Source organism: Gopherus evgoodei, chromosome 1 (genome assembly GCF_007399415.2).
Source record: "Gopherus evgoodei ecotype Sinaloan lineage chromosome 1, rGopEvg1_v1.p, whole genome shotgun sequence".
Taxonomy (NCBI): domain Eukaryota; kingdom Metazoa; phylum Chordata; order Testudines; family Testudinidae; genus Gopherus; species Gopherus evgoodei.
In genome coordinates this window covers 204895288-204922161 of record NC_044322.1, presented here as the reverse complement: position 1 = coordinate 204922161, position 26874 = coordinate 204895288, and the positions used below count along the sequence as shown (strand labels likewise).

General features: G+C 44.0%; 1 protein-coding gene across 1 annotated transcript in view; it reads left to right on the top strand.

Annotated features, from left to right (window-relative positions):
- Positions 1 to 25629, top strand: part of CCDC80 (coiled-coil domain containing 80) — a 39276-nt gene extending 13647 nt beyond the window's left edge. Inside the window, exons 4-8 of the mRNA XM_030532797.1 lie at positions 7640 to 7776; positions 8409 to 8557; positions 14335 to 14438; positions 18666 to 18746; positions 20338 to 25629. Coding sequence (XP_030388657.1) covers positions 7640 to 7776; positions 8409 to 8557; positions 14335 to 14438; positions 18666 to 18746; positions 20338 to 20684 — 818 coding nt within the window. The 3' untranslated portion in view covers positions 20685 to 25629. The remainder of the gene's footprint in view (positions 1 to 7639; positions 7777 to 8408; positions 8558 to 14334; positions 14439 to 18665; positions 18747 to 20337) is intronic.
- Positions 25630 to 26874: the final 1245 nt, after the last annotated feature.

Here is a 26874-nt window from a genome sequence, read left to right as displayed (position 1 = left end):
ATCTCATGAGCTCAGCTCTTTCATGGCATTTCAAGGCTGGCAGACAGCTGGTCTGAGGTTCAGGAAGTTGTGACAGAATGCCTACTACCACCCTGCTGCCTCAGCAGAGGATCTAAGTTCCTGCGTCTGTGAGGGGTGTGACTCCCTGGGTCCATTTATTCCATCAAACATAATAGGAATCACCAGCCACTCAGAGTGGAGCCCTGAAAGCAGAGTCTAGAGAGCATTTCTGTGTCTCTATAGCACACCTGGAGCAGGGAAAGCTCTTTCTAAGTAAGTTTAAGTTTACTCAAGATCACGCCATGCAGAGTTAGGCCCATACACATGTCAATGCCCTGATAAGGATTGTATCTAGTTGCAATCTGGCTAATAAAACAGAAATGCACTCTGACATACACCATACTCCTTCAGCCTGTTCCAGGTTTAACCCAAACCCAGCAAAGTTCCAGAAACTATGCAAGTGTATGAGAGTGGAATCCTCAGATAGAAGAAAGAAATTAGGTGATGAAACACAGAAGAATTACAGGGTGTCAAAGATCAGCGGGTAGCCGTGTTAGTCTGTATCCACAAAAACAAGAAGTTCGGTGGCACCTTAAAGACTAACAGATTTATTTGGGCATAAACTTTCGTAGATAAAAAAACCCACTTCTTCAGATGCATGGAGTGACAGTTACAGATGCAGGTATTATATAGTGACACATGAAGAGAAGGGGAACCAGTGCTGGCAGGACCAATTCAATCAGGGTGGCTGTAGTCCACTCCCAATAATAGATGAGGACGTGTCAATTCTAGGAGAGGCAAAGCTGCTTTTGTAACGAGCCAGCCACTCCCAGTACCTAGTCAAGCCCAAATTAATGGTGTTAAATTTGCAAATGAATTTTAGTTCTGCAGTTTCTCTTTGAAGTCTGTTTTTGAAGTTTTTTTGTTCAAGAATAGTTACTTTTAAATCTGTTATAGAATGTCCAGGGAGATTGAAGTGTTCACTTACTGGCTTTTGTAGGTTCATCTCAGCTAGTGACATGAGAAGAACAACTTGGTTAAAATAAGAGCCCACCTGAACTTGTGCCAAAGCCTGAACCTTTTATATGTTCAGAAAATAGGAATTTATTTTTCTTTTTTCCCTTTTTGTTTTTTATTTGGTCCTGTCTGGCTTCTTGTCAGGACCAGAAGCAGCAATATCTCCCAAGGAGAGCTGTGCTGGCAATATTTATGGCCTGACCAGATGCACTAGTATCCAGCACAGCGGTGTCCCAGTCTCGGATGGGGCATTCCTGCACTACTGTAATACAAAAACTAAATGATAATAATATAATAATCTCATGCGAGAATCTCTTCTCCTGAAATTTCCAGCCTAAGGACATGCTCTAGTTCAACCACAAGATATGGGCTTGATGCAGGAATCAATGGGTGAGGATCTCTGGCCTGTGTTGTGCGGAAGGTTGGATTAGGTGATCATAATAGTCTCTTCTGGCCTTAAAATCTATGGATCTAAAGGAAAACATAGATTTAAATCTCTCACCAGACACTAGTGAGCACTACTGACTGAACTCATAAAGTCTCCTGCAGAGCTGGCCTCATTCAATGCATATCTGAAAAGATACACACATTCAGTAGCAGATTGGTTTCAAAAGCACTGGCTAGCTCTGCTCCTATTGTATCCCACGAGACTTCCCTAGGAGCAGAGTTAGGTCAGTGCTGAATGATTTTGAAAATCCTATTCCAAGTAGCTAAATTAGCCACATATGCATGGGCTGCACAGCCCATCTTCACTCCAAATGCTAGGACCTCATGTTAACAAACTAAACATTGGACCCAACGCTACAATCCACATTGCTTAGGTTCACAGCCAATACTTAATGCACTGGGCCACTGTACTGCTCAGCCAAGCAACTCAACCTCGCTATAACCTCATCTAAATCCTCTCCAAAGCCCCTAAGTAGCTGGGCTGGGCACTGTGGAGATGTATGTGAGGGAGGGAGGAAAATAATTCTCCCCAGTGGCAGAACTGCTCTGTGGCTGCTATTGAAGCCGTGAGGGTGCCAGGGTTCCCACATTCCTGCTGTGACCCCTCCAAAAGAGGTGGAAAGAGAGCGGCTTCCATGTGGCAGTAGATCCTGTGGCCCCTCTCAATTCTGCCCTATCTTTGCACAGCAGAATGATGCTGGTCCTGCTGCTAGAGACCATCTCTGGCCGTGGAGGTTGAGGGCAGGTGGTGAATAATAGAGTGGTCTTGAAATGGACCCCTGGGTTCTCTGGCTAATAATCTCTTCCCGGTTTGCAAAAATGTCTAGTTCGGTCTCCTGCTCCTGCCTTTAATTTCTAGTCTTACTCTCTGCCTTAAGCTATCAGTTGTGAAGAGGAGCATTGTCAAATAGTTTGTCTTCTCTGGGCTCCCCTGAAGAGAAGCCCTAAAATGTCACCTCAGTGTTGACATTTGCAATATTAACAAAACAAATAGTACCATGGTTATAGACACATGGTTAATGTTTGTTTTACATTTATATGGTGTCAAGTAACCTACCACTGAGCAGGCTGCAGTCACATTTCTCGCTGTTCTTTCTTGCCCTACTCTATTGAGATGGTTTGTCTTTGCTTTGCAGGGTTGTTTGCCTTTATTAATAATTAGTATTAGTAATAATTAGTATATGTTTCAGAAGTCACATTTTATAAGAACATAGGACTGTAGGGGACCTCTTGGGTCATTGTGTCCAGTTCCCTGCTATCACAGGTAATCCCATCATATAGTCCCATTCAAAAATTTATCAAGCTCCATTTTACAACGTTAGGTTTCTTGCTCTTGCTGTTCCTTTTGGAAGGCTGTTCCAGAAACTCACTCATCAGATGGCTACAGACTTTCTTCTACTTCCCAGCCTAAGTTTACTCCTGGCCAATTTTACAGTTTAAGAATACATGTATAAATACTTCATATGATTTATAGCTGTTTTAATAAATGTTTTAATTAAGTGATTATCAGAGTCCAGGGACTCAATAGGTTGCTTATAACCAAGGCTTGTAATCAATGACATCATCTTCTACCGCTGTGCCTATGACCATGTTTAGCACATATGAATCATGTACTAATCCTTCATATACTATTTATAAATATACCCATAATAGAAAGTGTGACCACTGGAACATTCAGACTGTTGACTGTTTGTATTAGAAACAGTCCCAAGCTGCAAAAAGTTCAGATCTATATCTGAACAGGATCCAGGGTTTTTGTGCATCCAGTTTTAGAGACAATGGGCCTGCAGCGAGCTTTGAATCCACACCCATATTCCCTATAGCATGGAGATGTTCAGAAATGCATGAACAAGAAAAGTAATGAATAGTGAACCAAACTGTTTGCAGAGACAAATATTCTGATCAGTATTTATTTAGTTTATCCAACTCAGTTTGCCTCGTCCCTATTCACTATTGTCTAATGGTTAGAGCAGAGGAGTGGGACTCCTGGGTCCTATTGCAGCTCTTCTACTGCTTTTTTCTGATTTAGGCAAGTCACTTAATACCTATGTCTCAGTTTCTCCATGTGCAATTGGTGATAGCAATATATACATCTTGGGGATCTTGGGGGGGGCTTCATTAATGATTGCAGAATGTTTTGAGATCCTCAGGTGGCAGGTGCTATAGAAGAGCATAGCACAGGTATTACTGTACTCTTTCACAGTTTATTGTGCCCCACATTTCCTTTAATGTCATTTTTCATGTATTTATTTCTCTATTGCTACATGTTAATATGATTCCTGTGCTGTGAGATTTAATATATAGTATTGTTCCTGTTTCCACCTGCATTCTTAGGGAATTACAATAAAAGATAGTGGGGGTACAGTATGATCTCACCCTCTGTTGCATGTACCTTTTAATATCTCTTTTGGATATTACAAACACTTTGGATTATGCACCTTTTTCTTTCAGTGCTGTGTGGTGGTAATAGCCACTTTAAAGATGACAGCTGAGCCAGAGTTAATCCCATTTAATAGGTGCTTCATGTGTGATTGTGGCTTCCTTTACAGAAACAAACAAACAAACAGAAACCCAGGAAACTACAGACCAGTTAGTTTAACTTCTGTGCCAGGGAAGATAATGGAGCAAGTAATTAAGGAAATCATCTGCAAACACTTGGAAGGTGGTAAGGTGATAGGGAATAGCCAGCATGGATTTGTAAAGAACAAATTGTGTCAAACCAATCTGATAGCTTTTTTTGATAGGATAACGAGTCTTGTGATAAGGGAGAAGCGGTGGATGTGGTATACCTAGACTTTAGTAAGGCATTTGATACGGTCTCGCATGATATTCTTATCGATAAACTAGGCAAATACAATTTAGATGGGGCTACTATAAGGTGGGGGCATAACTGGCTGGATAACCATACTCAGAGAGTAGTTATTAATGGTTCCCAATCCTGCTGGAAAGGTATAACAAGTGGGGTTCCGCAGGGGTCTGTTCTGGGACCGGCTCTGTTCAATATCTTCATCAACGACTTAGATGTTGGCATAGAAAGTACGCTTATTAAGTTTGCAGATGATACCAAACTGGGAGGGATTGCAACTGCTTTGGAGGACAGAGTCATAATTCAAAATGATCTGGACAAATTGGAGAAATGGTTTGAGGTAAACCAGATGAAGTTTAATAAAGACAAATGCAAAGTGCTCCACTTAGGAAGGAACAATCAGTTTCACACATACAGAATGGGAAGAGACTGTCTAGGAAGGAGTACGACAGAAAGGGATCTAGGGGTTATAGTGGACCACAAGCTAAATATGAGTCAACAAGTGTGATGCTGTTGCAAAAAAAGCAAACGTGATTCTGGGATGCATTAACAGGTGTGTTGTGAGCAAGACATGAGAAGTCATTCTTCCGCTCTACTCTGCGCTGGTTAGGCCTCAACTGGAGTATCGTGTCCAGTTCTGGGCACTGCATTTCAAGAAAGATGTGGAGAAATTGGAGATGGTCCAGAGAAGAGCAAGAAGAATGATTAAAGGTCTTGAGAAGATGACCTACGAAGGAAGGCTGAAAGAATTGGGTTTGTTTAATTTGGAAAAGAGAAGACTGAGAGGGGACATGATAGCAGTTTTCTGGTATCTAAAAGGGTGTCGTCAGGATGAGGGAGAAAACTTGTTCACTTTAGCCTCTAACGATAGAACAAGAAGCAATGGGCTTAAACTGCAGCAAGGGAGATTTAGGTTGGACATTAGGAAAAAGTTCCTAACTGTCAGGGTAGTTAAACACTGGAATAAATTGCCCAGGGAGGTTGTGGAATCTCCATCTCTGAAGATATTTAAGAGTAAGTTAGATAAATGTCTATCAGGGATGGTCTAGACAGTATTTGGTCCCGCCATGAGGGCAGGGGACTGGACTCGATGACCTCTCAAGGTCCCTTCCAGTCCTAGAATCTATGAATCTATACGAAACACTGCAGGAATGCTATTGTGTAGTGGAGTGTTTTAGATCGTTGCTGCAATACTATAGAACAGCATTATTGACACTGTGGCTGAGATTGAGATGACGATGATATTGCTATTTCAAACCTTTTTAAAGTCACCTGGCTATCTCTTTATAATGGACTGAAATTTCTTATGGTTTCTTATGGTCACTTCTTTGAAGTGATTTTTTTTTTTATTTTTCTGGTGCATATGTGAAAGTGTCTGCAGGATCAGTTTGGTCATTTTGGTTATTCAGATGTAGGAAAACAAAAATAATGTTTTCACTTGTTAAAAATCTTTTCAGCTGTTTGAGATTTTGGTTAGTTTAGTTTTACTTTGGGGAGGGTGGGCTGCATGTGGGTAACTCAAAGATGCTTTCTTTTCAAAATGAAAATACTGTCTCTGTGTCTTAGCAAGCCTTTTTGAATGTCTTCTGTGATCGCAGTAGAGATGAGTGTATTTACATAACCAGGCTGTCATAACATTTTTCCCAGATCTGGACCTTAGCGTCCAAAATATGGGTGTTAGCATGAAAACCTCCAAGCTTAGTTACCAGCTTGGACCTGATAACGCTGCCACCAGCCAGGGATTTATACAGTGCCTAGCTCCCTGTGGTCTCCCCAAAACCTTCCCTGGGGGACCTCAAGATTCAGATTTCTTGAGTCTCACAACAAAGGGGAATAAACCATTTCCCTTCCCCCTCCTCCCCTCCAGGTGTTCCCTCCCTGGGTTCCTGGAGAAATATACAGAAGCAAGCTCCGTGAATCTAAACAGAGGGACTCCACCTCCCTGTTTCCCGTCCTGGAAAACACAAGTACCGAGAGAGCTAATCTCTCTTCCCCCCTCCCCCAGAGGGTATGCAAAGTCAGGCTTAGTAAATGTAACACAAAGAGATTTTCCCCCTGACTTCTTCCTCCCACCAATTCCCTGGTGAGCTGCAGACTCAATTCCCTGGAGTTCCCACTAAAGAAAAACTCCAACAGATCTTAAAAAGAAAGCTTTATATAAAAAGAAAGAAAAGGACATAAAAATGGTCTCTCTGTTTTAAGGTGACAAATACAGGGTCATTTGCTTAAAAGAAAAAAATGAATAAACAGCCTTATCCAAAAAGAATACAATTTAATACATTCCAGCAACTACACACATGTAAATACAAAAGAAAACAATATAACCCTATTGTCTTACTATCTTTGTACTTACAACTTGGAAACAGAAGATTAGAAAGCCAGCAGATAGAAAAATCACTCATAGCCGAGAGGGTGAGACCCAAGACAAAGGACAAAGAACTCATACCCAAACTTCCCTCCACCCAGATTTGAAAAAGTCTTGTTTCCTGATTGGTCCTCTGGTCAGGTGTTTCAGGTTACTCCTTTCCAGGTGAAAGAGACATTAACCCTTAGCTATCTGTTTATGACACAGGCTTGACCTGCAGACCTTTCTCTTTCAATTGTTGAGTGCTGGCATGGGGAAGTGTGTGTGTGTGTGTGTGTGTGTGTGTGTGTGTGTGTGTGTGTGTGTGTGTGTGTGTGTGTGTGTGTGTGTGTGTGTGTGTGTGTGTGTGAGAGAGAGAGAGAGATATCAGTAGGTGGCACTCAGTAGTAAATCAGTACCCCCACGTGGCACTAAAGGGCTGGACCTGCTGCCTTTTGGATGAAACAAAACAGTAGTCCTGGTCACTTGTGGCCATTAAAGATCCCATGTCAATTTTTGCAAGAATAGGGATGTTAACTCAGGAATTCTAACTAAAATCCAACTGTGCTAACTGTATTTTACAGTTTTAAATTCTCTGTGCTGTTTCATTTGGATATGTTGTTTTTCACAGAATGTTGCAGTGCGCTGTTACATAAACACTACATACCATTCCAGAAGTGACTGCATTTCCGTTGTCGTGAAATATCTGTGAAGATCTTTGAGTTCCTTCAGGATAAACTACACATGGCCTAGATTTTCAAAAGTGACAGGCAATTTTGGATGTCCCGCTCAAGATACCTTTAAGGGGCCTGATTTTCAGAAGCTGGAGACTGAAAATCAGTCCACTTTACGGTGCCACAAATTAGGCAACCAAAATCATTTCTCTTTTGAAAACCATAGCCCGTTATGACTAGCAAGAGGGAGAGCGGGCGATGTTTGGGCCCCTTTTGTGTGACTTACGTGATGAAACTCATGATAATTTGCTCTGTGATTCCATGTTTACCAGCAGTTTATTTGCTTTTAAGATAATGAGAAGCCCATGAAGGTGGTAGAGGATGATGACCTAGTGGACCAGCACCTCATCAATGAGCTGAGGAAAGAATATGGGATGACCTACAATGACTTCTTCATGGTGCTGACGGATATTGACATGAGGGTCAAGGTGGGGAGTTGAGCTCTTTGAACATAAAGGCATTGCAAAGCAGAAATATGCTGTGGACTGTTATGAGATGCTCGAGAGAGGCTGGTTTGGGGCCTTGTCATTACTTGGAGGGTCAGAAGGATTTCATCAGCTAGAAGGTGGACAGCATGGGAGATTGACAGCAAACGGGAAGGGTGGAGGGCACAGTCCATCTTTTCAAGATGGAAAAACTCCAGTGGGAGGTCTGGGTTTGTGCTGGGATGGTGCTCTGGCAACTCACCACAAGCATAAAACTACCTCTATCAGGGGAGCTGAATGCAGCACGTGGTGTCCTGAAATGCAGCCTGGGGCTGCCATTGGATATAATGACACAACATGCTGATACTTCATCGTATATGAATGATGTTCTGGGACACAGCATGATACTGCAAGATAACCTGATTCTAGTGAGCTGCATGCAGTGTCTTGACACACAAGTTTGTCCTACAAGGCAAACATTTAAAGCTGGAATCCTAGGAATAATCCAGTTCCTCACAATCAGACTCTGAAATCAGGGACAGTTTCCACCCTCTCTATCTCTTCTGGCAGTGCCATGTTATGTGCTTATGGGCTTTGCTTGTAATTTGACCTATTCTTTACCTTTTATTTTATAGCAATATTATGAAGTGCCCATTGCAATGAAGTCGATATTTGATTTCGTTGACACCTTCCAGTCACGAATCAAAGATATGGAAAAGCAGAAGAGGGAAGGTATTGTCTGCAAAGATGACAAGAAACAGTCCCTGGAAAACTTCTTATCCAGGTATTACTTTCAGCACTGACCTGTTTCTAGCTGCTAGTGATAATTAATCATATTTAAAATATCTGGCATACTTTATTTTTAAGGAAAGAGGTTTTTTTAATAGACTTTGCAATATTTATCATTTTCAGCAAAGTAATGAGATTTAACCACAGTTAATTCTGATGCAGCTGCAGCATACTCTTGTGGAGAGTAGAGCCCTGGAAATGGGGTCTCCTGGGTTCTGTTTCCACAGGCTCACTGCACAGTCTTGGCCAAGATACTTCACTTTTCTCTGTCTGTTTCCACAGATAAAGTTAATCTGCTTTACAGGGGCAAGGGAGGATTAATTAGCTCATGTTTGCGCACTGCTTTGAACCTGTTAAGCTCTAAAATAGCACTGCAATGTTTCTGTACTTCAATCACTGGACGCCTCATGCCACAATCTCATTATTTCAGCTGCAACTCCTTCCATGTGGTGCAGATCACTGACTCCATTTTCCCTAACATCCTTCTTATCATGTCTGAAATAATTCTGCCTTTCTTTGCCCAGCATTAGTCACCAGCCACTATAAAAGAGCTGCAAATACCTCCTGGAAAACATCTGAAAAAACCTGCTTGGAGAGACAGCTTTGCTCTTGTAGTCTGTATATTCTGTATTACTCTTCTCCCCACAAAGCAAAACCCCTGAATGTAAACTGTGCTTGGACTTCGGAGAAATTCAGATCTGACGTTAAATGTTGCAGCTCTGGCCCGTCTCCATTACTGGGTGATCTGCACAAAAATGAGATCTCCTGTTGTTCAGGATTTCACCTGCTGCTGCTGCATATTCCTCCCCTACCATCAAAATCCTCAGTTTGTACTCTTATGCCTGATTGCTATGAAAATGACTGAGAGGACATTGAGGATTGTGACTCCAAAAGGAATAAGCAGCTGGGAGAGGTGACTGCGTAAGTCATTGGTTCTTCAGTATTTTTATTTCTGAGGACCACTTCCTCAGAGAGAGAGAGAAAGAGCCTTTACTAGATCCACCACAGCTCCAAACTCCTACATTCCCCTCCTGCTTTGCTCTCAGAATGACTCATTCTACACCACCAAGAAGAACCACACTTTGGAAACAGCTGTCCTAGGCAATAAAGAGCCTGTATATTAGCAGAGAAGGAAGCCACAAAATTGTGTTTTGCTAAAAATAGCCCTAGTAATAAAAAAAAAAAAAAATACAGGGGAAGAGAAAAGCAGAAATAGAGGATCTATAAACACAACTGTCTCCAAAGATGTTTTTTGTTTTCTAGGAAGTGGGAATCAATGGGTCTTTAAAGGGTAGCTAGATCGTGCCAGTCACTGAATCTGGTCTGGCCCTCAGCAGGGTTCATTTTATTTTGTCCATAAAATACCTCTCCCTGTGAATAAAACTGCCAGAACTGAGTCACCCCCTGCTGTCGCTCATCAGGGAAATCAGTTAAACTATGCAAATATCATTCTTAATTTGCGTGAATAGCATGGAAGGAAACCACTAATCAGAGCTGGCTTTGGGAACCCTTGAGACCCACAGATGTTCGTGGGGAGTGTCCATTGGGGGAGAGGGGAGCAGTCTGAGCTCACTGACCGGACTGAGACCATTGACCTCCCTTGCAGACTAATGTAGAGGATGGAGGGTGGTTGTAGGGAAAAGAGGTTGAAGGTCTGAATACAAAGCTGCCTGGAGGCTCTCAGATTCCAAATGCCAGACCTGCTGCTTATCAGAAATAAGGCCTTGTTGAGGGGGTATGTGGGTGCCAGTCCCTTACTAACTGTGGGAAGCACTGTATTCTCTATTATCTTCATCCTTGCACAGCTGAAGACTCATGGTACAAGTTCCTTGGTAAAGTCCATCCCCAAACGTTTACACTGGCGATGACAGCATAGGCTGAGTGAGTGATTCATTCCAGCAGAGCCAGAGGGCTGGGCTGAGTCAGGCTGGTACATGGATGGAAGACCAAGGGAAAAGGGGATTCAGTGTATCAGACACGTTTATGCATCAGAACTGTGGTTACTCTTCCATCTCCTGTAGAACCTCTCCCTCCAGCCTTGCTCCAATTCTGCCGCCCTTGTTTTTTATGAATTAACTTTGTGAATGTTTTTCTTAAATAAACAACTCCTGCAAGAGGCTCTCACCATTTATGAGCCAAATTCCAGCCTGATTTACACCTTGGTCCATGTGGCTGCATGGGTAGGTGTCATGGCAGAATCTAATCCAAAATTTCCATCCTAAGCCCCTACTTATAGCTAGGATGGGGCTTTTCCCATGTTAAGTTTTGAAAATATCACAAAGGAGATTTTTGGATTTTTTTTTTTAAAGGGCGACATGATTTTTGCCTTTCTTTCACTCGGCCCATGCGCTTCCACATAGGTTTCCTCCTGCCAGCACGGCACTCTTCAGGGCTTAAGGCTCTCTCCCGGGAATGTCTCTCTTCAGTCGTACGGGAATAAAGAAATCAGGCCATTGATTGCCAAACCACCAGACCAGCTGGTTAGAAGCTGCCCTCGATTTCTTCACCATGGTCCATGAGGAAACGGATCCAAAGCCCATTAAAGGCAGTGGAAAGACTACAGCGGACTTAAGTGGGTGGGCTTGGATGGGGAAGCAGGGCCATTACCTCATCAGCAGACCAGCTAGTCAAGAGTTGGCTTGAATCTCTTTGCTATGCAGTATGGCTGAGGAACTCAGCCATTGCTTCATCAGCTGGCATCAATAGCCTAAAAAACAATGTAACTTGTTTTTTTACTTAAAATAAGAAAAACTCAACAGCAACTCCCTGCCCCAACAAAAGTCCTGCCTTTTGTCCCAGAAGGCCTTGATGTGACACAAGCACTGGCCTGCTTAGAACCTCCCCAGAAAATTAGAGTAGACCTTTCTTTTTGGACTCAGCCCAAAAATTTCAAAAAGAAAAACAGCTAGTTCAAAGTTACCTGTGAATGGTGACATTGACAGGTTCTGAAGCTTTGGGATATCTTATAGGCTTGTATCATACTGCTCAAAGTAAATACCGTTGTTGTTGTTGTTATGTATTATAGCAACATCTGCCTCCATTTAAAAGAGCATTTCCTGGTACAAAAATATCCCTGCAGTTTTGTGAATTCTTTTAAACCTAATTAGTTTTGGATGGGGAGGCACCTTTACAGAGAAAAGTGTTGTTTTAGAATACTAAGTAACCTTTCATTTAGGTTTTTGAGACTGGTTACAAATCTTTCCCTGTCACCACCCTTTTTGGGTGGACAATGCCAGGTGGTCCTCACAGTGAAATGTTCAGTTAGAAGGAGCAGCTCTAATCCATATACAAACTGTATGACTGCAACCTGTTGGAGCTCTTCTAGCAGCATAGAACAACTTGAAAGCTAACGTGTATTGTGAGAAATTCTATGGTGATTTTTCTGTCCCAGTCTGCAATACAATTCCCAGTGCCATTATATCAACTAGAGATGGCAATGGGTAAAGATCTTGAGATATGGAGGGTCAAGATGGCTGAGCATTCAAAATTCAGATGCTTAGTCAAGATGTATGAATATGCAAAATTGAGATTAGGCTTTATCCTCTTCCAGTCCTGGATAGAACTGGGAAGAACATAGGTATGACAATTAGAGATGAAACTGAACTCCTAAATCCAGCACCCCCAAATATTGTGTGTTCAGATTTGGACCTCGACCCTCAAGTTACATCTGGCCTATATTCCTCTACTGCAAAGGTTCCCAAATGCTCGTCTGTGGAACACCTGATTCTGGTCCACAGGGAGCTGGCTAGTCACATGGTGCTGGTTCCTCCTTGTTCCAACTGCTAAAATGAAGCCAAGGGTACACTCAATACTCTTCTCTCATAGCTATATATATGGCTCCCATTACCCCACTATCTGAGCATCTCACAGTCTTTATCACTGTGTCCCAACACTCCTCTGAGGTAGGGCAGTGCTATTACCTACATTATACGGGATGAGGAACTGAGGCAGAGAGAGAGAGACTAAAATAACTTATCCCAAGGTTACACAGGAAAGCTAGGGTGGAGCGAGGACCTGAACCCATGTCTCCTAAGTCAGCACACTAAATCACTACACCATCGTTCCTCTCATCCTCCTTTTCCATGGAATAAATTGCTCTAGTTGCTACAGGGACATTGTACTCATAAATGGGAGGGGAGGTGGTTTGTACATTCATGAATGTTGGGGGGAGGTGATCATGACAAACAGGAGTGGAGGAGATAAACCCTTTATTAAGATGGGTGCCACACTATGAAATTAATGGAGAATCCTAGCTGTAAATGGGATGAACTGAAGTCCTAGATCTGAACACAACCTGAACTTTGAGACAACTCAGGTCTGGATACAAACTTTGCAGCTCAGGCTCCATCTCTAATTCGAATACAAATAATGAATGAAAACATTGACCAAACATTTGGGAACCTTCACAAACATATGTCTTGAATTTGGTTGTAGAGTCAAATATAAATATGAGAAGGGAGTGTTGGGGGAGAACTTGGGTTTATTTTTAAGCTGCTTTGCCCATCCCGTTTCTCATTCTTCATCTCTTGCCTTCTTTCCCTGCTTCCTCTAGCACAGCGATACACAGACCTTGGTGTTCAGGAGTCAAATTAGCAATCAACATTACCCAAACGAGCCACAGTAGTGTGAATGATGGGGGAAATATTTAGTTTTTTATCTATTATTCTCACAACAAATAAGTTAATAATTTAGTGCAGTTGATAGCTTAATAACATAGTAAAAGTATCCTGATTGGTTAATAACAGACTGGTTGATAATTAAATCACACAGTGTTTTAATATCAAATGCTGCAAAGAGTTGCAGGAGACACATTAAAGAGCCACTTGTGGTTAAAAGCAGCAGTCTGATTATCAGTTCTGTAGCACATCTCCTCTAAGCTCTCAAAGTCTACATCTGCTTTGCAGCTGATGGTGTCATTTCCAGCTTGGGTAGACATACACACGCTAGTGCACTAAAAATAGCCATGTAGCTGTGGCAGTGTGATGGGCTAGCCATCCAAGTATGTACCTAGGGTCTCAGATAAGACTGTAGTGGAGGCAACTAGCCCATGCTGCTGCCAGTACCATTGCTATTTTTAGCACACGAGCTTACCAAACCTACCTCCAGCCAGTATGGATATACCCCCAAATATGAACTATGGAGCAATAATGAAAGCTGAGGTAAGCTGTTTTTCTATAATTCTATAACCCCCCCTAAGCAAGTTAGGGGAGCACATTCAGCACCTAAGTTAACACTAACAAACCTTTTAAAAATGCTTCCCCACTAGAGATGGGTGGGAATTGTCCTTCAAAATGATGTTTTGACAAACAAATGCAATTTCTGCAAAAATCAAAATTTTCATTCAGAAAGTTTTGAATTTGCCAACATTTTTCAATTTTCCATCAGGAAAAAAAAGAAATGAAACATTGTTTCAGGTGAGGTTAGTTCATTTTGTAGAACTGAATAGAAACATTTTGTTTCATGTCAGTTCGACATTAAACTACTTATGGTGCTGCAGTGCCACATCGGAGTTGCCGTTTGGAAGCTTCAAGGGTCAGGCTCCTGGGTCAGACTACATCTTCCACGATGCACTGTGGTTCCCTTAGGAGCAAGATGCATTGCGCATCATGTGAGTCAAAGTAGCGTCTAATGGGCCCCCTTGGCTGCTCCATAAAGCACTTTGAAGGTTGTGAAATACCATATCTACACTGACCCCTCAATTAAAAACAATGCACAGGGTGCTTGAGGCCGCACAAAACAATGCTTCTCTGTTGTGTTCTCATCTCTTTCCAGGTTTCGATGGAGGAGGAGGCTGCTGGTGATCTCTGCTCCCAACGACGAGGACTGGGCCTATTCCCAGCAGCTTTCTGCCCTCAGTGGACAGGCCTGTAATTTTGGTAAGTCAGATTGTACTATGCTCTTGCTCCCCACACCACATCCTTCCAGATTCCTTCACTCAGATCTAAACCCTGACAGTCTGAGGAGGTCTGTCCAACTGAAAACTTAACCGAATTCACCCAGCTAGGGATGGAAGAAGACAAACCTCTGACATGAACCGTAGTAACCGCTGCCACCCAAGCATACCATTGGGGGTGCTGATATCACCTCTGAAATCCCTCATTTAGGTTAGGGAAGAGTTAAGCCCCTTAGACTCTCTCTCTGATGGGCATTTTAGCAATAGAACAGCCCTAGGCTTGTCCATCTTGTTGTCACAGCTCAGCAAATTAGTGGTATAAGCAAGTTGTGCTTATAGGAACCAATTATCAGCCCAGTACAGAGCCAGGATGGGCAGCAAGGAGATGCATGGAAGGATGGAGAGAGCTATGTTCTTTCCTTCCTCATCCCAACTATGCAAAGCATCTTCATGGAGGCCACTTCAAACCCCTTAGCATGAAGAGCCCACAGGGTGCCCATAGCCCTTACTGGAAAGGAAGAGCTAGAGAATCCATGCAGTGGGGGCTCCCTCAGCTCTGTCTATTCCCTGTCTTATCCCTACCAGCCATGTAAATAGAGCAAGTACACCGCTGCCCAGCTTTCTGGTGTGTAGCCTCCTCCATGCATCATAGCTCCACACTGTCTGGAGTCTTCTGTGCAGCTGTAGCGGCAGGGGCTAGATTTTTTCCCTGTTGAACGGCAATGTAGTGGAATGTCTTCTGTAGCATATGTCTCCAACTGTTTCAGTGAATGTCAGTGGTGCCTGAATAAGCAAGGATCCAACATGTTACTTAGTGCAGGTCTTCACTACCGGCCAGATCAGCAGGTAGTGATCGATCCTGCAGGGATCAATTTATCGCATCTAGTCTAGACACGATAAATTGATCCCTGAGCGCTCCCCCGTCAACTCCTGCACTCCAGCTCTGGGAGAGGCGCAGGTAGAGTCGACAGGGGAGCGGTAGCAGTCGACTCACCGTAGTGAGGACGCCCCAGTAAATCAATCTAAGTTACACAACTTCAGCTACGTGAATAACGTAGCTGAAGTTGTGTAACTTAGATCGATCCCCTCCCTACTGCAGACCAGGCCTCACAAAGTCACTCTCTTAATCTCATTCACACTGTAATACACACCCTCAGCTGCTTCCATTTCCCTTGTCACCAAATTAGTGTGTGATGTGGAACTTTGTCACATTCTTCCTGAAGATCTGTATACAGCCACTATTCACTTAACTCTCTTCCTTTTGTTGGGGATAGCCTCAAGGAATTCCAGAGAGTTAATAAGGCATGACCCTCCTTTTTTCTTCATGCCATGGTTGAATATTCTTAATCAAGCTGTGCATTTCCAAGCGTCCTGCCTCTGGGTCACTAAAATAGTAGCTTCCAGGACTCTTCCCAGTATAGAAAGAGGTGCCTCACTAACTGGGACCCTGGTGCATCTCTATGATCTTTTCTCAAAGACAACATTCCAATCTTCTGTCTAAAAAGGAAAAAATGGACGCCTGATTTAATCTGATCCATTTAGTAATTTCCCACTTGATGGCTACAGGTTATGTTACCTCCAAACAGTTTGCCACTGTACATCTCATGAATAAGCGCATTATTCTCTGCATGCTGACTTTTTCATGCATTTGGTGGGGTTCTCTCTTCATTTCTTTCAGCTGATTTAAAATAAAGCTCTCACTATTCTTTGGATCTCCTGAGAGTTTTTGCAAACTAAGGTAACAAAATCTCATGCAGCAAGGCATGAAGAGGGGGATTCACAAATATATTTAGGGACCTAACTCCCCTTGATTTCAATGGAAGATAGGTACATAAAATACCTTTGTGAATCTCACCCCAACAACTGCTCCATGAGTCAGGAAAGAGTTTTCATCCCCATGAGTAGGGTTGCACAACTGGTCAGGAGTAATTAGGAGGGGTGATTTTCCCTTCTTTGATGCTTCTATTGCCAAAGGCAGGATATCAGACTAAGATGGACCAATGGTCTGATCCAGCATGGCAGGATACTCCCCTAGAGGGCTATGAGATTAGATGGACTAGTGGGCTGATCTGGTATGGCAGGAGGTGGGGGTAGGGGATAGTGGACTCATGGTCTGATACAGTAATATAGTTTTGCTTTGCACCTAGTGATGGTCTCTGACCATCCTTCAAGTATTAGGAGATCAACATGACACTTCTAAGGCTGTCTTATTAGTTACCAGACCCTACAGCTTCTTGACTTGAGATTATGCACCCTGCCCCCCACGACCTAAGTTCCCTGTAAACTGCATGGCTGCGCAGCAGCATATTTAGCACCGCACAGGTGCTCAGGGAACCCGCCTATCCAGGACCAGCCACAGTGCCCCTCTCTCAGCCCCAGCTCAGCCCTGGCACTCCGGCCCCAACCGAACCCTGGCCCGGACCTGCCACAGCCAGGGGAGGGGCATCTATTCTCTGGCCCCAGCCCCGGAGCTACCGCAGCGGGGAGAGGCACCTCTCCCCCAAACCCAGGTGCTGCTGTGGGGAGAGAGAGCTGGGAGAGAGTTATCTCTCCCCACCATAGCCCTGAAGCACCCTCCTGCACCTCCAAACCCCGCATCCCTAGCCAGAGCCCTCACCCCCCCACCCCAACCCTCTGCCCCTGCCCCTCCTCATCAGCCTCAACCCAGAGCCCCTCCCCAAACCTCTGCCCCAGCCCTGAGCCCTCATCCCCAGCCCCACCCCAGAGTCTGCATCCCTGCAAGCACCCCAACCCTCTGCCCCTTCCTGAGCCCCTCATCTCCGGACCCACCCCACAGCCTGCCCCCTAAACCCTCTAGCCCACCCCAGAGCCCACACCCCAAGCCAGAGCCCTCACACCCCTACCCTCTGCCCCAGTCTGTCATCCCTGGTCCCACCCCAGAGCCCACGCTCCCAGTCAGAGCCCTGACACCCCTGCACATCAACTCTCTGCCCCAGCCCTGAGCCCCCTCCGACACTCCAAACCCCTCGGCCCACCCCCACCACATTAATTTTGTATGTGCACCTCCATATTGATGCACATACAAAATTCATTCCGCACATGCGTGGGAAAAGTTGGAGGGAACACTGCTCACAATCCATGCATTTAAAGCCAAGGGGCAGAGCGTATGTTCCCTAATTTGGGAAAATGAAGAGCAATTTATAAATGTGAGCAATAAATTGCACCTGCCCAGCTTACCTGCCTTAACATGAATGCCTGGGGGATTTGTGCCAGGGTGAGCTAAGGTTCTAATATTTGTCTTTAATTATATTTACTTTGTTCACAGTTGTTTTTTTTAATGTCTTAGAGCAAAATCCTTCAGATCTTAGTTGTTGGCAGTTTTGACTGAGTAGAGCCATGGTGGAGGCCAAAACAACATGAGAGCTGCTCTTCCCATGGCATTTCAATTCCTGGGTAGTTGAACTAATACAAGATCACCAACTCACATGTTGTTTGGACCTCATAAAAGACTCTTCGAGTCAAACAATAAACACAAGTACTGAGATATTGTTATGTATATCAGACCAGAGGTGTGCAGGAGCTATTCTGTACTCTGGTTTATGCAAGTGTAAGAACATTAGGAGAATATTTAGGGAACAACTTAAGAGGCTGGGCTTGGGACAAGAGGGCTCCTTCATTCAGCCTCTGAAGAATCCATCCGTGCACACACCAGGAGACTCCATGACCACTACTGCAGTAGCATCCACCTGCCCTGTGTCCCTCTTGGTGCACCTCACCCACCCCACTTCCCGCACCTCCAAGCCCACCTCCCATTGTGTGGAAAAAGAAGTTATGCTCACAGAGTTGGCCTCTGCAATTCCCCAGTGTGCCTGTCCCCTCTGTGATTGCCTTCCCACGCAGCAGAACCACACTGGATGTCTCTGCTTTCACAACGTAAGTTTCACATTGCCTGTATGGATTAGTTTATCGCCAAATTCCAACTGCTGATTAAGCCCACCATGCCACAGAATTATTTCAGGGAAATTCTACAGCCTGTGTTATGCAGGAGGTCAGACTAGACTATCAGAATGGTTGCTTCAGTCTATGGCTCACGTGCAGCACTCCTATTGAAATCAGTGTCAGTCCCTGCACAGAAGGGTGGGATTGGACCCCAATAAATAAGCATGGATCTGGACAGTTAAAATAACATCTGTCCATGACTGAGTGGAAAGATCTGGTGTCACCCAAAACCTCTCTCATTCCTTTGCAGGTCTGCGCCACATAACTATCCTCAAGCTGCTAGGACTCGGGGAAGAGATCGGTGGTGTCTTAGAACTGTATCCCATCAATGGTGAGAAATGGTTTCCTGGTCTTTAATGACTGCTCATGAAGGGCGCACACACACAGGACTGTGTGTTTCTAAGAGGCAGCTGGGACCTTTGCTTGAAAGGGTGGTAAGAGGCACAGATATGACTAGAATTAAAGCACATTTTCTAACTTTCATAACATTCCTGTTTAAGACACGCTGCCAGGATAAAAACGATGGGCCTGAGCCTGAAAGTTGCAGCCAGGGCCATCCTTAGGCATTTGCAGAATATGCAGCTGCGTAGGGCACCAAATTGCCCCAAATTTCATGGTGCCCTATGCAGCTGTGTGCTTCGGTGCAGCAGTGCCGGCAGCCAGCCCCATCCCCCAGCTGGCCCCACTGTGCGTTCCTAGAGGGGTGCGGGGCCCAGGACAACTCCCTCTGCCCCTGCCTCACCACTTCCTGCCCTCACCCCACCCCGTCTCCCAAGCCCCCTCCCCCAGCGACGGACGTGGCCAGAGGATCAGCAGGGGGATCTGGCGCTGCAGGGGGATCAGGCCAACGCCTGCACTCACCAGTGGTAGCAGGAAGCAGAGCGCCCCAGCCCGCTCCACTCCACTGGCTCCCTGCTGTGTCGCTCTGCTTCCTGCCACCAGTGAATGCGCGAGGGGGAGGGGGCGGGTCCCTTCCCCCAAGCTCCCTCCCCCGAGCGACATGGCTGGGGCAGGGGGAGCAGAGCAGGCTGGGGATGGGTTGTTCCGCTTCCTGATGCTGGTGCCAGGCCCCCCGCTAATCCCCCTGGCTGCTCTGGGCCTGTGGGGGCCCCCAAAGCAGCCACCACATCTCCTGCCTCTGTGGCCCCACAAGCCTTGAGCGCTCCCCACACCCTCTGCCTGGGAGGGGGGCGCTCGGGCTGTGTAGGGCACCATAATTGGTAGGGACAGGGCTAGATGCAGCATGTCTTTAGCTCCCACTGAAGTCAAAATAGAGTGGGTCAAATGCACTCTTCTCCTTGCCCCCTCCCCCACCAAAGGGGTGTCCATACCATTATTTTCTATAAGGGAAGCTAATAAAGCACAGTCACAGCCACTTCTCACATGCAGGCCTCTGGCTTCATTCAAGGTTCCTTTCATCTTCAATTCCTTGCTTCCTTCAGTGCCACAAGGCCCACATGGGCTTAGCCTTGCCCTAGAGATCTCACTACCACAGCACATGTTGGAGGCAGGGAGCTTTTCAGCTACGTAACCCTATTAAGTACATCCACCAAAGGAGAGGTGAAAAAAGGGAGGAACCTCACCACCCTCCCTCTCTTTTGGGGTATATAACCACTGTCCCAAATGGCACGGAATATCAGATACGTGATATCACCCTCTGTTGGCTACAGCCTGCAGAACAGATAAAACCCTACCGAAACAAATACATTCTTCTGCTCACATGACAGTGACCTGTGTTTTTGGAAATAGGAGATCCTGAAGTCAGTCTCTGCTGAGGAGGGTTGTGAGGTCCTTATATTGACCAGGATCTTTTACAGAGGGCAGTAAAATAGCAAGAAAAGGCCACAGGGTATACTTTCCAAATTATCATTTAGCCGGGCAGCCAAAACACCAGCGTTGTGCCTCATTCTATCCTTTTCTAGGAAGCTCCAACGTGGAGCGAGAAGATGTCCCTGCTAACCTGGTGAAAGACATCCGCAATTATTTCCAAATCAGCCCTGAATATTTCTCCATGCTTCTGGTTGGGAAAGATGGAAACGTCAAATCCTGGTACCCTTCCCCAATGTGGTCCATGGTGATCGTGTATGATTTGATCGATTCCATGCAGCTCCGGCGACAGGAAATGGCAATTCAGCAATCACTTGGCATGCGATGCCCAGAAGATGAGTATGGTGGGTATGGTTACCATAGCTATCACCAGGGATACCAGGAAGGTTACCAAGATGACTACCGTCACCATGAAAGTTACCACCATGGATACCCATACTAAAAAGAGCAACTTAACCTTTGACTGCTGTCTCTTGCCTGCATCCTAATAGCTGTTCAAGCCGCAAGTGGCCAGACATGGAAATTCTTCTCAAGCCACCTAAATGCCCATGCCTCTTTCTTTCAGTATTCAGTCAAGGGCCTAAATAAACATTGTATTTGTCATTTTGAAAACCACAAGCCTTTACAGTGAAATATTTCAAACCAGTAGCACTGATGCTTTTAAGCAGTAAAGACTCCTTTATATTTTTTAATCCCTGTAACCAGAGGGCATAACCAGTTGCAGTTTGTTTGCATTAAACAAAAAACACAAAAAAATTTTCCCCCCACTCTTTCAGCCACGGACCTCATACTATAGCCAGGACACAAACTGTACAATAGACATTGTAACACTTTATATATATTTTTTCCAAGGAGAAAAACAAAGCATATTTATTGGAAAGTGAGAATTTTGTGTCATGCTGATGAACAGACACAAATGATTACACCACAGGACTTTCCCGAGAAAGGAGATTTTAGGAAATAAGTGTGGGACAGGTTCTCTTTTATAATAATTTTTTTAAAACCCTTTCGAAATGCCTCGTCTAAAAAGACTGCATCTCTTTTATAACAGATCAGCGTTGTACTTAGCTGAGTTTCATCCATAACCTATCAAAATGCAACCTTAAGGGTTGCTAAAGGATTTGATACAATACAGAAGAAAAAGCTCTGAACGACAAATCTTGCTGCATGTTGCTATTTCTTTAGGTGGGGTTCTTGCTCCATGAGACAATTAAATCCATCCTAGCTACAGCTCTGCTTAAGCCAGAGCTATAAGCTAGTAGGGTTTGAATTCTAGGTGGTTGAAAAAAATTGAATTTTGGCAGAAAAGGAAGAAATTTCTCAAAAATATTTGTGAACATTTTTACTTGCTTTTCAACCAGCAATTTCTAATAACATTTTGGTGAAAATCCATCTCCAGAGCCAGATAGAATTTGAAAGTTAGATACTTTTACAAAAATTTTCATCTTTCTCCATCCTCCCCCGACCTCCCTAAAAAAGACAATTATTTTTTACAAAAATGCATATGAAAATTTGGACCTGCTTATTCAGCTAGCTCTGTTTCTGCTATGGTTTCTGTAACTAGCATGTTCACTGGCATTTTTTGTTGAGAACTGTACTAGTCACACCATGCCATAGGCAATAACTCCTGAGTACCAATCTTCTATCCTAATGTTTTGTAACATACAGTCTAAAAATATGAACTCCACCTAGGGTGACCAGATGTCCTGATTTTATAGGGACAGTGCCAATTTTGGGGGCTTTTTCTTATATAGGGTCCTATTACCCCCCACTCGTGTCTCCATTTTTTACACTTGCTATCTGGTCATCCCAACTCCACCCTAGTCAAGGAAACTGTGTTAGAATAAAGGGGCTTGGAAAAATTAATTCATAGAGAGCTCAAACCAACTCCCATTCAAATCAATGGGAAGGAGTCTTATCTACCCATTTTATTGAGTTGAATCAGGCCTTTAACCCTAAGGGCCCTACAGCAAGATTCAGGAATATCCCAATGAGAAGGCCTCATGCAAGATGTATCTGATTTAGTGGCTGCATAGCAGTCACTGCTATGATGGAAGGCACATCTAGGTGACCTTTAACCTCACTGATTATACAGAAACTTGGTATTGTCATACTCATCCCACCCATCACCCTTAGGTACACATCTGGAAAAGGATTCTTATCAGTGGTCAGAGCCACAAGTGGAAGCCAAAGTACAACCTACAGTGTGACATTAAGCTAGTAACTGGAAATCTTTGTCTCCCCAGATGAGAACAAAATTTAGTAAAACAAGGGCTTCACTGAAAACCAGGTGTTTTCCTTAGAAACCATCTCAAAAAGTCCAGCCTTGTATGCTAGTTCTGGATAGGGTGACCAGATGTCCCAATTTTATAGGGACAGTCCTGATATTTGGGGCTTTTTCTTATAAAGGTGCCTATTACCGCCCAGCCCCTGTACGAATTTTTCACACTTGCTATCTGGTCAACCTAGTTCTGGGTCATCCTGATAAGCACAGGAAGAGTGAAACACTGGCTTCTGAAGCAGTCTTCCCTCAGCACCAGGATTCCCAGCCACCTTCTGGAGCAGGCTTTCCTCAGTGCCATGAGGCATAGTCATCATGGGACTAGTTTGACACTCACACTCAGATCCTCAAACGTCTGTAGGTGCTTAATCCTGTTCAAATCAATGGGAGTTAGATGCCTAAATATCTTTGAGGATCTGGGCCTCACTCCCTAGGTAGGGAATGGTAACTGGGGCTTGCTGGTGAAGGGTGGCCCTGGAAGGAGCCATCTTAAAAAGACCGTTTACTTTGTAATTTCTGTCTTTCAAGTTTGCTGCTGCCTGCAGCAATTCAGCAGCTGAAGTGGAGGGAGAAGGGATTTTTTTTAAAAAAAGGCAAGAAAGAATGATAAAAAATAATGAGCCAGACTGAAGCACATCTTAGAGGAAAGCATGGCTCAGCTTAAGAAAATAAGTACTGATTGCCTTAGCGCAAAACGGTCAGCTGCTTAATCCTTTTGGCCTAAGGCAGAAGCAGGATAAGATACACCAGATGCTTCTCTAATACTTACGTCCTTTAGATGAAAGATGCCATTTTAAAGAGATTTCTCAGTCATTTAAAACATTTCTGTGTCTTTGTATTTTTGCAATGACAAAATGAATGCACAGTAAATCAGAGCGTAAATCATGAGTTAGCAGAAAGGCCCAGCTTTGGGATGGGGGAGAAGGTACTTAACGTGCCAAAACTAATGGAAAAGTTTGACCAAATAGGCAAGAGCCTGAGAATTTAAAATTATGTATGCTGATCCTGTCACTCTATGGGTTTAGCACTGAAGTCGAGATAGGTATGTGGCTGTCAATATATAGAGATTTGTCCAAACAAAGTCTGCATCTGAATACCTGCAAGATTTAGGATTTTTCTTAACATGGGTCTAAATTTTGGTGCTGACCCCTATTTCTAAGAGACCAAACCTAACCCCTCTTTCTGAACAACTTGAAATGTTGAGGGATGGGGTTTGATACCCAGAACAGGTCTGAATTTTGCAGCCCCTCTCACCTTATCAAGTCTCCTGGGCAGAAAACTTGGTTGACCTGGAGCTAAGGTTGAAATAATCTATCCCATAGTTAGCCAAAAAAAGCCTTAAGAGAACATTGTACCTTTCTCAAAACACCCCCATCAAACATTAGAAAGCTGGAAACTCCCAAATTAAGGTTCCACTTTACCAAAACCAAAAATAGCCCCAAACATTTGAAATAATGATGTTAGTCTCACAAACAACCATAACGCTGCCATTCTGTAGTGGCACTCAGAGAACAAGCAGAAACTGAGACATGCTTAGCTATCCATCATGCAGGTATATTAAGTTCATATTTCTATGCCTGTTAATGAAGCAATCCTTCATGATAGATCGAGAACGATGTTTTGGAGTTTCTGATTGTTTGCAGGATTCCTAGGATTTTGGTTCATTTTTCCTATGGCTCTCTCCTATCACCAATGCTGTTGTGTTTGGATTCACAATACTGATGAAATTTACCAAAGGAAACACTATTTTCAAATGTTGTTTTTTTTTAAAGAAAAAGAAACAAAAACCTCTCAACTTCAAAGCACTGCCTATGCAGCTATTTTTAGAGCACTAGCGCAAGTCCGAGGCTGTCGACCAGAGCTGGGATGCTCACTGCCACGGACCATGTAGATGTACCTCAAATAACCCAGCTTGGAATGGTCTTCGGACGTAATGCTATCTGCCCAATTTATTTGTTAGAGGCCATGTGGCAGACGCCAATGTTCTGCTCAGCCATTGCTCTCCTAAAGCACTCTGTTGTCATTTGAGAGAAACATTGTGGAGGATGGTATTCACACCATCCTCAACAATGCTGCACATTTACTCACTGCAGTGTAAATGAAAATGTATGCCCATTTCTGGGTGGGAGTCAATATTCCTATTGCTGCACAGACGAGGTATGTCTCCCTCCCCATTAGTAAGTTATCTATTTCTCTCTCCAATTCAATAGAATCTCACTAAGGGCCCCATCCAGCTCTCTTGAAATTAATGGAAAGACTTCCTCAAGAGTTGGATTTGGCCCTAGTATCCCAAAGTCCTGTCCTTCCTTGGAGAGTTGCAGACACATGGGTTGGTGTATCTCTAGAGTTAAATACCTGATGTCTCCATAGGGTTAGACCTGGTGTAGATACATCAAGCACGGAAGCATCATTCAATTTTCTTACAGATTTTTCAACCAAGATTTTAGGATGTGGAAGGCCTCTCCATCTGGCTGGACTCTGCACTTCCTCCTCTGGCAGTGGCGGGGCCTGGGTTAAATCAGTCCCACTTTAGACAGTGTTTGTCCTCCCACTCCATGTTCTCTTATCAGTCCTTTCAAAGTAGGCCTGAAGACAGGACCAAGGACGGTTCCTCCAGCAAACAAAAAGGAACCAATTTACAAACACAAAGCAAAAGGGGAATATCTTTCCCATGCCCTCTTTGCTGGGGGGGGGGGGGTGTCCTGCTGTTGAGCCCAGGGTGTCAGTCCTTCCCCTAAACAGGCAATCCACCTTGGGGGTTTCCTATGATAGGGAGGAGAGCAGCCTCTCACCTTGGAGTAGCCTATCTCCCTGCTGCCATTAGCCTGGCAACAGCTTATCTCTCCTTCCCCTCTCTAATCAGAGGAGGAGCTTTCCAAGGTCTCAGGTGCCCGTAATGGACCTGAGGTAACCCTTTCACAGTTTATAGGAAAAAAAGGCCTCTCTCTCTCTCTCTAGGGCTCACATACCTGCCTTCCATGACACTCTTGCAGCAGCCCAGCTTAACGCTGTCACATGGGAAACTTGGAAAAAATAATACCTAGCTCTTATATAGCACTTTTCATCAGCAGGTTTCAAAGTGCTTTACAAAGGTCAGTATCATTATCTCCACTTTACAGATGGCAAAACTAAAGCATAGGGAGGGGACATGACTTGCCCAAGGTCACCCAACAGGTCAGTAGCAGAGATGGGAATTGAACCCAGGTCTCCTGAGTGCCACTCCATCCTCTAACCATTAGTTTATACTGCCACCACTACATTAAGCACACTTTATAAAGTTCAGAAATGGCTTTTCTCTATCTCATTTGTCTTAAGACAGAAATCTCAGGCAGGGAGGCCAAAAGTGTGGTTCTGGAGACTGTCTGAACTGGTTTGATCTTCAGTTTCTAGAGGTGTGGGCTGATTTATATGCTCAGACTTTGCATGTGGGAAAACTCTCTGGAAAAGTTTATGTAAAAGCTGTCACTTTCCTTTAAATGAAATATAATCTAAAGCTAATGGTTCCATATGTTGTTCTTGGAAATATTCTAAGGTTGACAGCTATCATGTTTGTAAAAGACAGGAAATTCAGGCACGTACTGTATACTGCAAAGATGCATGTAATGGAAAGCAATGAAATGTGTCTTAAAGCAACTGAAATTTTAACAGTTAAGGGTTTTTTGTGCATTAATGGTTTCTCTTTCCAAAACAGGCCATCACCCATCAATGAAAATATGCATCTGGAAACTGCATTTAAATGTGTTTTCCTGTTACATTCTGTACAGGTTAAAGCAGGCAGGATTTGCTCTCTCTGTTAATAAGCTACCGTAAAAGTATAGAAAATATGAGTCTGGTTGTGAAGTTTCACATCTAAGTGTCACTTAGAAAGTAATGGCTAATAAATAAATCACAACCATAATTTGTGGGTGTGTCTGATTCTTTAAAATACGTAAGAGAAAGGAGGAACATTTTTAAAAGCGAGGAACCAGAATACTACTTTTACATGCACACTGCTTTTCATCCAAGCGTCTCAAAATGTTTTAACAACTATTAAGACCTAAATTCCTAGACAGTAGCCTGGACTGTACACCCATATAATATGGAAGTAAGAGAAAGAGTTAAGTCGCCATCCTCCTGATGCCCCTGCATGGGCAATCCAGACCATTGGTCCAAGGATGCCAAGACAAGGGGTGCTACACACCTACTTACTCCCTCCCAGAGGAGCAGTCTGGAGTCTGACTCTACACCCTCAACGTACTGGCCAAAAGAGCTGAGCCAGCACAGCATGGTGGGTAGCAACTTGTTGCTGGGATAAACTAGCAGCAAATTATTCTCCACCACAGGAGGGGGCAAATAGGGAAGGAACAGTGGC